We start from the raw sequence: 12609 nt of genomic DNA on the forward strand, positions 1-12609 counted from the left end.
GCCCGTTCCCCGCCGCCGGCGGATCGGGCCCCGGGGGGAGCCCCACCCCGATGTGCGCGTCACCCGGAAGTGACGCGACCATGCCGGGCACGCTGGAGGCGGGGCCACGACCATCTGAGGGAAAACCATAGAGCTTTCCCTTGGATGACCATGGCCCCACCCCCAGCGTGCCCGGTGTGGTCGCGTCACTTCCGGGTGACGTGCACGTCGGGGCGGGATTCCCCCCGGGGCCCGATCTGCTGGCGGCGGGGAACGGGCCTCTGGGGCGGGGGTTTCCCCTCCCCCCGGGGGGACTTGGCAAGCCTAGTCAGTAGATCTGTAGCTCTTCAGATTATGGAAGTTCTTCAGCCACTTGGGCCCAGCTAAGGCTCTGACCCTTGGTTTGCAATTAATATCTATATGCATGGGGTGGATGCCTGGGTGATAACTGTGTTCACTGGCAAATGTACATAGTCAGGTCCACAGCCCAGTTTAAACTACCATAGCCTAACAAAAGGGGATTACACTTGATTAAAGGAGAAATTCTCTCCCTCTAGATTGTAAAACTGAGCTGTATATAGAGCAGCAGGCCTACACTTGCGTCATTGTGTATGAAACCTGCATGAACCACAGCAATTTCCTTTATGCCAGATTGCACTTTTGGTTCTCAGATGACTGAAAAGGAAAGACTCAGTCTTTCACCCTGGTCAGGTTTTTTTTTTTTTAAATGAGCTGAATTGATCAGTTTCACAGCTTTTGATCTTCTGTTTAAGTTATCTCAAGATAATTTTTCTCAGATTGAAATAAAAAAGTAAGGCAAAATGGAATTCAGATTTCAAATGCATTTAGATTAATGAATTTCCTGTTGCTCAAGGTGGGAAATTGTCTGGTTGCACAAACTGTTTACAAGTAGGAATATTTGAAAGTGACAGGTAAATGGAAATTGTCAGAAACACCATAGCCTATTAACACAGGGGAAACACTGGATTTTCCTTAATGAATGGTAGGGCATGGAAATGTCATCAGAAAACATGGGTTTTATTGTCCTAAATGAGACATAGGGTTGTTTATAAAGTAGCCCAGCACTCTAATGCTTTCTGTGTATTCTGTGGTTTTTGTTGAGTTTATCAACATAAGAGTTTTTTTATTTAATAGACACCAAGAAAGAAGAAAAGTGGGTCCTCTTAATACAAAGCATTTTCTGCACATATTATGAACTCATGTGGTATTTTAGACAAAAGATCCTGGGATGGGATAAATCTATTTCACAGTCTTCATGCTTTTTCCTACACAAAAGTGTTTTTCCTGAAGCTTCAAGGGGCCGTGGCTAAAATTCCAAATAGACCTAATTTCCAGATTCATTGTGTCTGGGGCTGGCAAAGCCCTCCCCCCACTTAACCTTTGCTCTCAGGGTTGGCCAGAGGCCATGACAATGTCAGGGCTAGAGGAGCCCCCCTACACCCACCATTAGTGCCAGGACAAGGCCAGGTGGCTGCAGCAATGTTGGCAGGGCACAAGGACCTTTCTCCATACCCATCTGCCCTGGAAGGACAGTGTTGAAGGGCTACAGCAGCAGCAAAGCAATGGAAGCAGGCAGGGAAGGTGGGCAGCATTAGTCCAGACAGACTTAACTGCCAGGAGCAGCCTGGGAGGGGTGAGTAGGGAGGAAGCTTCATCCGCATAACCAGGGCCATGGAGACACAGCCATCACAGGGTAAGGGGGCTGGAGAAGGCCAAGGCAAGGAGCTACAGGAGGGGTCTGGAGTTAGGGAGAGGCAGGGGATTGGGACTTCCTGGGAGCAGCTCTGTCTAGCAGGAGGTTTTTTTATTTTTTAAATTTTTATTGGGTTTTTTAACACAAAAGACAAAAATGAAAACAAAACAGACACAAGCTCACAATGTACATAAATCCCTCCACCCACCAACCCCCCTCCAGTCAATACTTATATATCACACCACATTAATTAATTACATGCCTTAAATTGATCTTCATTTTCCTGACCAGAGATTTGATTGGTCCACAAATCTTTCCTGATCTGTATATTTTCATAACCCTTGTTTTGCATTCAATTATATATTATATATTTATCCACCTGCTGGGGTCCTTATTTCTATTTCTATTTTCAGTTTAAACACCCATACATCAGAATTTGTTGAAACTCCCATATTAACTCAGTCCCATACAGTACGTTTCATTTCTGTTCCCTTTTTGACCCCTTTTGCGCCCACTATTGACTAGGATTCCAACCTAAATTGTATCTTACTTTTCAGAGACAAAGGGGACATTAACTAAAAAAAGGCAAACTTGTATTGCTATTACATTCATATTAAAGGTTATTTAAGTTATTTAAGTCCTATTATTTTCTTCAAGCTAACATCCACTAACAGCCCGTTATAGTATCAAAGTTATCTATTTCATTCCTAGGTCTATTTCATAATGCAATTCCGACTTACAAAATAACAAGCATGCCCTTACATGCAAAAAAAGCATATTATACAGTTTATCAAACATCAGGCATACCAGTGCGTAACAGAAATAGGTAATAAAGTTTCTTTTGATTTTCTGCATTTTCAGTTATGTGTCGCTGATCTTTGTACACTTTGTTTATTTTATCCCAGCTTTTTATGTCACAAGTCCAGAATTTTCTATAGTCAAAATTTTTCAGCTTCTCTAAGCCCTTGCTTGTTTTTTGCCTCTTCTTCTTTCTCCTTTCTTTCTTACTCCGTAAATGTAACGAGCATGTTTTTTTGTCCAGTCCTATTTCCAAACTTTCTCTTTCATCCATACTATCCGATAAGTCCAACTCAGACAGCTTCCCCTTTTTAGATTTAGTTAGGATACATTGTTGCTCTTTCTCCTGTTCATTTCGCTGCAGCTCCTTTCTCTCTCGTGGTTCTTTAATTTGCTCTGTCACATTCCTCTCCTCATTGAGAGAGCGTCTCAAATTTTCCTTCAAAATATTGTCCCACATTTGATCAAGTGTTTTATTTAATTCAGCCTGCAGAACTTTTTGGAAATTATCTGATCTGAGCTCACATATTATTGAGTCCTGTATCACCTTGTACACGGAAGTCGTCTCCATTTTCACAAAAAGTCACTTCTCTCCGAGTGCCTTACAGTCAAATAGTTAAGCAGCGCACATTCTAACAATTCTTCTGATTTTTAGTAACAGTTTTGGTAGCTTATAGTAGGTCCCATAGGAATTTTTCCTCACCTCAGTCTTCTCTCGCTCATCGCTCGTTGCCCGTATAGGTTTGTCGGCCGCTTCCTTTTGCATTGGGGGAAAAAATCCGTCAAAAAGAAGAGGGGGTGTTGGTAGCTTCTTTCGGTTTAATAAAGTTGTGCAATGTCTCTCGGGGTGGCTTAATCGTGTAGAAAAATAGAACTTACTATTACCATAAAGAAGGAGGTTTAAAAACACGGCTGGTCGCTGCTGAGCGGAAACATGGCAGCCATGTTTCCATTCTCGCTGACGCTCCTGCTTCGGGGCAAACCGGTCACCCCCCGTCCTCGCCAGGGAAACGGGGGGCCAGTCAAGCCTCATGCCCTTGGCCTCCCCCCAGGAGTGCCAAGCGGGGCCTCCCCAGACCTCGGGGGGGGGGGCTCCGAAAGAGCGCACACGATGGGCCTTTATGAGGCACAACCCCAAGGCAGTGGGAGGGCAGGCCTAGCCATACGTAAGCAGTCAGAGGGTGGACCAGAGGCTGGGGAGAGAGGACTAAGAATGTTGTAACCCCGCCTCCTCCCCTGTGTTGAGATGTGTGTAGGGTGTGCTAAAGAAATGAAGAGACTGGAGGGTGCGCCACCCCAGACTCCAGCCCTCAGGAGGGGGTGTCTGACACATTGAAAAATAAGCTGTAGGTCTGATTTAAATGTGACAGTAGCAAGATGGAACAGGCCTTTATGAGGCACAACCGTAAGGCAGTGGGAGGGCAGGCCTAGCCATATGTAAGCAGTCAGAGGGTGGACCAAAGGCTAGGGAGAGAGGACTAAGAATGTTGTAACCCCGCCTCCTCCCCTGTGTTGAGATGTGTGTAGGGTGTGCTAAAGAAATGAAGAGTCTGGAGGGTGCGCCACCCCAGACTCCAGCCCTCAGGAGGGGGTGTCTGACACATTGAAAAATAAGCTGTAGGTCTGATTTAAATGTGACAGTAGCAAGGTGGAAGAGTTCACGCATGTGATTTTGCACTCCTACCCGTACGAAGTAGCTATGTGGCAAGTGTTGCTGCTTTGCAGGGGTGGCAGTCCAGTGGAGATACCGCACAGTGCGACCGCAATATCACATGGGTGAGCTCTTTTGCCTCACCAGTGTCCTTAGTTTCAACTAATGGATCTAATATCACAAAAATAATAAGCAAAGAATATACATTCTAGTTTCCACTGTTTTGTTCAAGGGAATTTGGGCTGAATTACCATGTTTTTTATTCTTTATCACCATAAGTAACTTTGAGCGGCAGCTGCATTTCTGAGTTTGGAAAACGCACCTTCAGAGTCATTTAGTGAAACATATTTAGGGAAGTGTGTTGGATTATAGAAGCCATTTTAGAAAGACCTTTCTGGGTTAACAATGGTTAGGCCAGAAGGACACTCGAAGTCTGGGAGGAAAAAAAATAACTGTATTTTGTACACCTGCCATAATTTTTGGTAGAAACTGTTTTTAGCACTAAAATGAAGCTTAGATCAAACTGAAACATTCATTAAATTGTACCTGCGATTGATGCGATCGCCACTAGACAGACACCCAGAATGGTATTTGAATGATAAAGTTAATTTTTGAAGACATTCCAGAGGTCCTGTGTGGATAGTGTTAGAACTTTCATTTCTGCAAGAAGAAACGTCATGGGTGTTTTTCTCAGAATGTTTGTGGTTTTGATTAATAAACTTACAGACAAAATTAAAAGAACTTACTCATCTTGGGCTGTCTACCCCACAGTCTCTTTTAGTTTCTTATTTCCTTTCCATTATGTGCCTGTCAGAATATGTTGGCCACAAATTCTAATGCACAGGTTCTCTTTAAAACTTTCCTTTGGGTTTCTCACGCATACCTTATTATGTTTAGTACCTATTTTAGTACTATTTTTCTTATTTAACTAAAACATTTTAGCTGTGATATATATAATAGCTGAAAGTGTAAATGTAATTAGTAACTCATGCTTATTCAGTTGAAAGTTAGCTTTTCAGTAGCCTCTGTGTTATTTTGTTATGAGGTCCTGTTGTTTAATTTTATTGTTATTCTGTATTCTTGGGCTTTGGATACAGAAGGTCCTTGGTTCAGTCTCCAGCATCTCTAGTTAATAAATGATCAAATAGTGGGTAATATGAAATACCTTAGAGAGCATTTCCACTATAGCTTGATGTTCTAAAAACAAGTTTAGTAGTTTTCATCATGGGTGGAACTTAACTGCACTTTTGCTTGAAATGAGTCTGATGTATGACTATGTAAAGGTAAAGGTATGACTATGCCTACAAAGGTACTTAGAAATGTTCCCTGTAACCGTAAATGGTCGGTACATTTCTTGATTACGTTTATATTTTGATAGTAGTAAATTTTATTGCATGTGGCCAAAGGCCATTGCAAAATTGCTCTAAATAAAATATAGATTCCAAAAGGAAGGATAAAAACAATAATCAAGATAAGATGCCAGCCATAAGACAATAGGGCTGCCAAGTCCCCCTGGGGGGTGGGGAAATCCCCGCCCCAGAGGCCCGTTCCCCGCCACGGGCGTATCGGGCCCCGGGGGAACCCCACCCTGATGTGCGCGTCACCCAGCAGTGACGTTAGGACGCCGAGCACGCTGGGGGCGGGGCCACGACCATCGGAGGGGCCACTTCCATGTGTGTAACATATAGGTCTAAATCCACAAGAAGGAATGTTATTTTCTCCTCAGCTGTGCATTTTAGTCATGTTGGCTAAAATGGCCACCAGAAATTTATATCTGGGTTCCCAATATAGAGGACAATGCAGAACATAGCCTCTAATGTATCACAAACATAAATACACTGAGTGACCTGTTTTCAAGAGTAACGTTCTGTTAACATGGCAGATTGCATGGTTTGAAAGTGAATGCTGTAAAGGCTGATCTCAGATTGTAAAATGTGATGTTAGATGGGTAACAGACTTTGTTGTGATCCACTTTGAGCAATTTATACCAAGGAGAGTATTTGGAGCCAAGTGTTATATGCCTATCTACCAAGGCTCCATTCAGGGAGTATGGAGCTAACCTAGGGAGCCCCCTGGCAGTCAACTAAGAATATTGATTAAGAATACTGTTATATCTAGTGACACAGGTAGTATCATTCTGGATAAGGGTAAAACATTGCCTTGAGAGATGGGAGGCTGGGCCTTCATCTACTTGCACCAAAAATTGAGTAAAGCAACATGTACCGAAGGCTTTACTGGAGGAAGGACAAGTTCGGCCTGCATCAGAGTAGCTGGTGTGCCCTTAGGCGGAACTAGAATTTTTTAAAAAAGATGTTGAACAGTCTCCAAGTTATTGATTAATATATCATTCCAGTCCCAAATTTCTGCTCCATATAGAAGTTGGTTTATGGCCTTGCTCTGATATAATTTCAAGGCAGGATCAATCAAAAGCTTCCTTTGGCATGGTAGAATTTTAAAATGGCCCCTGGTGTCCAAAGAGCTGTGGATTTTACAATGGCCAAATGGGACTTCCTGGAGAGTGTTTCACAGAAGGTAATTCCAAGGTATTTGAAGTTCCTACGCTGATCAATAGGGGTAATGTCAACAGACCACTAGAATTTTCAGAGTTTCCCCCCAAAGATCTTTGTCTTAGTGTAGTTGATAGAGATTCTTCTATACAGAAGTAACTAAGCTTGAACAACACCCTCCTAAAACCTCCCCAAGTAAAGGACAATAACACCATGTCAGTCATTCACATACAATAGAAGGGGGCGGTGAGCCAAGTGAAGGTGGGGTATTTTAATTATGTCTTACCCTGCATTTCATGACCTTTTGAGACTTCTGTTTTCAACTTGTTTTCAACTTCATATCCTTGTGCATGTGTGCACGCTTGTGTATTTCTGTCAAGCAAGGACCCACCTCCTGTTTTAGCCATTTTGCTTGCCAGCGCAAACCTTCCAAATACATTCTGAGCTGTGGTCAGTTAAGTGATGACTTCTGTTAATTCATAATGGACCCATCTCATCATAATTAGGACATTCATGAATGGACTTCCAGGCGTAGGTGTGTGGTGAACTGTATGTCTCTGGTTCTTAATGACTTTTGAATTTGTTCACACTGGCAGAATTGCAGGTTAACCGATTTATTATAGGACTTTTTACAATACTGTAACTGGGTTACCCCTGAAGCTGAGCAGAATTCATAGATTCATAGATTAAAGAGAAACTGTTTCTTAGTTTTATAAACAGACCAGTTGTTCTAAGATTAAACAAATATTATAACAACAGTTTTAATTATTACTTTTCATGTTCCCATATTATACCATTCTCATTCAACTCAAATATAGGTGGATACAGATCTCTCTTCTTACACATGACTAAAATATTTAGGTTTCATCATCCTACACCTTTTCCCACCTTCCCCATGTGAATGCTGAGGAGTGGGGGCAGGCCCTGGGGGGGTGACGCCCCTTCATGAATGTGCCCTGCCCCCTTCCCCAGGAGGCAGAGGGAGCCCTGGCTGGTTCCGGGCGTGCCGCTCTCGGTTGCTGCCAACCCTTCCCTTCTGGCACTGCCTTTTGCTGCTCCTTCCAGCTCTGGGTCCTGCACGACCTCCCTTTACCCACTTCTGCCCACCATGCTTGTCCCCCATTGCCTCCGGGCTGCTGATAGCTCATGCTCTCTGCCTGGCCACGGCTGCTTTGGCGCTCTGTTCCATCCAAGCACAGCTGCCCCTGGGCATGTCTCGCTTCCCCACTGCTCTGGCATCCACTGTCACCGTCCAACCCCTTCACCTGCTCGTTGAGGCCGCTGCACAGTGACAGGCAGGGCTGGAGCGCCTTTCTGTGTGCTTCCCGGGCCTCGCCCTCACTGGCCTGTGCCTGCGGAGGACTCCACACTGAGGGTGAGTGCAGCCAGTGCGGCTGGGCAAGAGTGGCTGGGCTTGGTGGGGGAAACAGAGGCAGCAGCCGGGGCTTGCCCATGAAAGGGTCAAGGCACAGAGGACACTGTAGCCCAGAGTGCAGAACTCCAGTTGTATTTCAGCCAAGGTCTTTATGATCCGTTACATGTTGTATGATCTGATCGTACGATAAACTCTCTTGTCTGAGAAACTCATTCTGGATTTGGAGATCTGTTCTTGAATCTCTGTGCATCTGATATCTCATATCCCATTGTGTTTTAGGAGAGCCAGAATTCAAATATGTCGGGAACATGCATGGAAATGAAGCTGTTGGAAGGGAGCTTCTCATTTTCTTGGCTCAGTACCTGTGCAATGAATATCAGAAGGGAAATGAAACTATCATCAACTTGATCCACAGTACGCGCATCCACATAATGCCATCCTTGAATCCAGATGGTTTTGAGAAGGCGGCATCCCAGGTATGTAGGCAGTAACCATATAAGAACCTGTACCCAGCTCTTAAAAAAACATGAAGTAGTTTGGCCCTCTTGGAGTTCTCAGATGTTCTCCCCTATCTGTCACCCTTTAGCTTTACTGTGTAACAGAATCATGTGCCTACAGATAATTTTCTCTGACCCATAGCTTTACACATGCAAAGGAGCTCATGCAATACTGTGTTTTAGTAGCTACTGTACTGCACATGTATATAAAATGGGTATTAGTCACTGTGAAGCCTGCTAGATGCTTGTTAATATTCTCTAAGTGATTAGTTATAGATTTTCTGGGCAGTATGGCCATGGTCTTGGCATTGTAGGACCTGACATTTCGCCAGCAGCTGTGACTGGCATCCTCAGAGGTATAACACAGAAAGATGGAGTATTCGCTGTGTCAAAGTACTCTCTGTGTCAAGGCTCTAAGTGATTGTCAATATTCTAAACATGTATGACATCACTTTGCAAAATTTCCATCTTTCTGGAAATACTGTGCATAGAATTAAGGAGTCACTTTAAAGTAACTCGTTTAAAGTGAAACACAACAGTCTTCTTCATTTTATTACTGAGTGAACAGCCAAGGAATTACAATTGCCTTTCAGTCAGATAGAAATGTTCAATGCAGGAGCACCCTCTAGTGGCCTTGAGTGGCCCTGAAGAAACCTTATCTTAAGTATCTTGCATTTAAACTCGAAGTAGTTCAAAGAAAGGGTTTTTCTTATTTGCCCTGTGTTTTTCATTCTGGGAGCCAACACTGCTGCTAAGCCTTTGATTGGCAAATAGTAGATGAGTCTGCTTGTCTTATGTTAAATCACTCTTTTTACGCAGCTGGAATATCTGATTTTGTATATGAGAGAGAATATTTGAATCTCTGCTTAAAGGTTTGTTGGTGTAGACCAGTTCTGATTGCACAGTATTCAAATTAGGAGCCAGTTCACATATAAGCATTCAGTATTTGTTGACTCTAGCATCAAGTAATAACATTAGTCACCCACAGATCCATCACTGCAAATAGAAATGGGCCATCATCCAAACAACACTTCAGGTGGAAACAGTTCACACATCAAGTGGAAATTATCAAATAATGAGACATCAAGGGAGGAATATACATGTGTTAATCATTCATAACATCTGGTGTGCCTCTAGGACCCAGACGCTGGGGATTAAAAACATTTGGAAAATATCTCCAGCATCCCCTGCTTTTAAATTTCATTTAAGCCACTGTTGGATAATACAGTACTGAGCTAAACGGATTGTTTCTCTCAACTGTCGTGACACTTTACTGTGCTCGGTAAGTGATAACATGTGCTGTTTTCTCCTGATGGTTTGGATGCTGATAAATTCCTTCTGCAACCTCCCCCCCCCCCCCCCCCCCCCAGCCTGGTGAACTCAAAGACTGGTTTGTTGGCCGAAATAATGCACAGGGAATAGACCTGAACAGAAATTTTCCTGATCTGGATCGAATAGTCTATGTGCATGAGAAAGAGGGTGGCCCAAATAATCACTTGCTGAAAAACCTGAAGAAAGCTGTGGATCAAAACTCCAAGGTAAGAAAACCTGTGTTCCCATCAACATTTTGATGCCTGTGCCTCATTCAGGTCATGTTTTGGGGTGTTAAGTATCCATGCTCCCCCCCCGGCTTCATCTTTTACCCAGATCTCTCTTGTCCCCATGACATCAGCTCAAAAGGGGAAGGGTTTTTCCCATCACCTAGGTCCTCCTCCTGTTGCCAACCTTTGTTCTGTGCAGCCTGCAGCAGGCAGCTCCTTGCCACCTATTGCCCTGTCATAAGAACATAAGAGAAGCCGAAGTTGGATCAGGCCAATGGCCCATCTAGTCCAACACTCTGTCACACAGTGGCCAAAAATATCAGGGGCCATCAGAAGGTCCAGCAGTGGGGCAAGGACACTAGAAGGCCTCCCACTGTCCCCCCCCCCCAAGCACCAAGAATACAGTGCATCACTTGCCTCAGACTGAGAGTTCCCATCTATACCTTGTGGCTAATAGCCACTGATGGACTTCTGCGCCATATGCTTATCTAATTCCCTCTTGAAGCTGTCCATGCTTGTAGCTGCCGCCACCTCCTGTGGCAGTGAATTCCATGTGTTAATCACTCTTTGGGTGAAGAAGTACTTCCTTTTATCTGTTCTAACCCAACCGCTCAGCAATTTCATGGAGTGCCCACGAGCTCTTGTATTGTGAGAAAGGGAGAAAAGTACTTCTTTCTTGACCTGCTCTATCCCATGCATAACCTTATAAACCTTGATCATGTCACCCCTCAGCCATCCCTTTTAAAGAGTGTGCAGCAAGATCTGTACTTAAAAAAACACCAGCTGGTTCAGATTGCATCCTGATTGCTAGGCGTGATCAGCCAGCCAGTTTTTCAGCTCACTGTCCAGCAGTTCACAATCCATTCATGGCTATTCTAAGGGTTGCTGTGCTCCTTCCCAACAGCACAGTACAGCACAATCCGCTTTTGCAGATGCAAATTGTCACACCGCCTGAGGAAGCCCCCCCCCCCCATTGTACGCTATTCCACCCCACAATGAAAACACCAAGTTAAATCTGTTATGAAGCCTATGAAGTACTGGTAAATAAACACTGTGTCTAAAACGATTCCTACCATTCCCTGTTCCATACGGATTCCTTTGAGAGTGTAATGGCTGCCAGTCGGTGTCTCTCTGCATTGTTTCACGCATGCATGATTTGTCAAAGCACAATAGAACCTGCAGTTCGCTCCCATGTGTCCGCTTTTCACATCGTGAAATGTTCCACAGCTGGAGCGAGCTACAAAATAACCAGTTCCCTCCATATGAAAGGGTCATGTCCCTTCAGCCACAGAGTCAGCTTGCCAGTATTTTGACAGCCCCCAAAACCAGAGCTTTGACATTAATCTCCCAAAGAGATTTCTCTCCAGATGGATTGTGCTGTTTCAGTGCGGTAGCCTGAATATCAACTGCCACCTGGAAGCTCTGTAACCAAGGATGATGCACTGTAGATAATAATGGTAAACCTAAGCCACCCACTTAGAAGGTGGGTTCTGTTATATTTATTTATGTTGATTATTTTTATTGTATTTGAATCTACATTTGTTGTATAAATAGAAAGACCCTTAAGGTCAAACCTCACTGTGTGTGTGTGTACAACATGTGCGCGCGGACACACACACACACACTATCTCTTAGCAGGAAAGTCTCTGTTTCCTCTCTTCTGGGTACTTTTTACTTCCATTCCTTTTTCTCCCTTCTCCCTTTTTCTATTTGTTTATTTATTTCCCCCCCTCTTTTTTTCTATTCATCACTAGCTAATGGTAGAAGGACGGATGCCTAGGCCAACTTCCCCTCAAGATAATAAACTAAAATAAAAAAGATCATCCAATACACTCAGTTATTCAAACTGTTAACAGTCGGATAGCCAAGTGGCAAGTGGTGTGACAACCATTGGCAGAATTTGGGAAATAATCTAATCCACACTTTGGTGTTTGCTTCCAATGACTTTTACTGCAACAGGATTTTGCAAAAAGACAATAATCAACTGCAGGCCACTAATACAGCAGAAAGGCCTTCAGAGTACATACACTAACACTTACTAGCACAACAGCAGAGAGAGAAACAACAAGATGTAGGCTGAAGTGCAAGAGAAAACATTCAATGAATCCTGAACACTAGAGAATGCACCCTTTAGGGTACTAATGGACTAAACTACTCTTTCAGCCCTGTTTACATTAACTAGACTCTTAGCAGGCTGTTGTTTCTCCAACAAGAACTGCTTGTGGCGTCAGCTTAAACAATTTCCATTCAGATTGTAAAAACCCAGAATGAGCTCCATTGATCCACTGTACAGAGGATCAGTGAAAGGAAAGGAGGGCCCATTCTCATACTGTTCTAAGCAAAGCCAAAATCTACTTTATAGTGATTATCACAATAATAAGTTGGCTTTGGAACACTTTTAGCAAATATATTGAAATGCTCTTTTTCTTGTGCAGCTTGCGCCAGAAACTAAAGGTGTGATTCACTGGATTATGGACATCCCCTTTGTGCTGTCGGCCAACCTCCATGGTGGAGACGTTGTGGCAAACTACCCCTATGATGAGACTC

The 12609-nt window shown here is 43.7% G+C and overlaps 1 protein-coding gene across 1 annotated transcript in view; it reads left to right on the forward strand.

Annotated features, from left to right (window-relative positions):
* Window positions 1-12609, forward strand: part of CPE (carboxypeptidase E) — a 99409-nt gene that overhangs the window by 68539 nt on the left and 18261 nt on the right. The window contains exons 2-4 of the mRNA XM_015411427.1: window positions 8304-8500; window positions 9892-10059; window positions 12498-12608. Coding sequence (XP_015266913.1) covers window positions 8304-8500; window positions 9892-10059; window positions 12498-12608 — 476 coding nt within the window. The remainder of the gene's footprint in view (window positions 1-8303; window positions 8501-9891; window positions 10060-12497; window position 12609) is intronic.

The sequence above is a fragment of the Gekko japonicus genome, unplaced genomic scaffold (genome assembly GCF_001447785.1).
Source record: "Gekko japonicus isolate JY-2015 unplaced genomic scaffold, Gekko_japonicus_V1.1 scaffold3669, whole genome shotgun sequence".
In the NCBI taxonomy this organism is placed as follows: Eukaryota; Metazoa; Chordata; class Lepidosauria; order Squamata; family Gekkonidae; genus Gekko; species Gekko japonicus.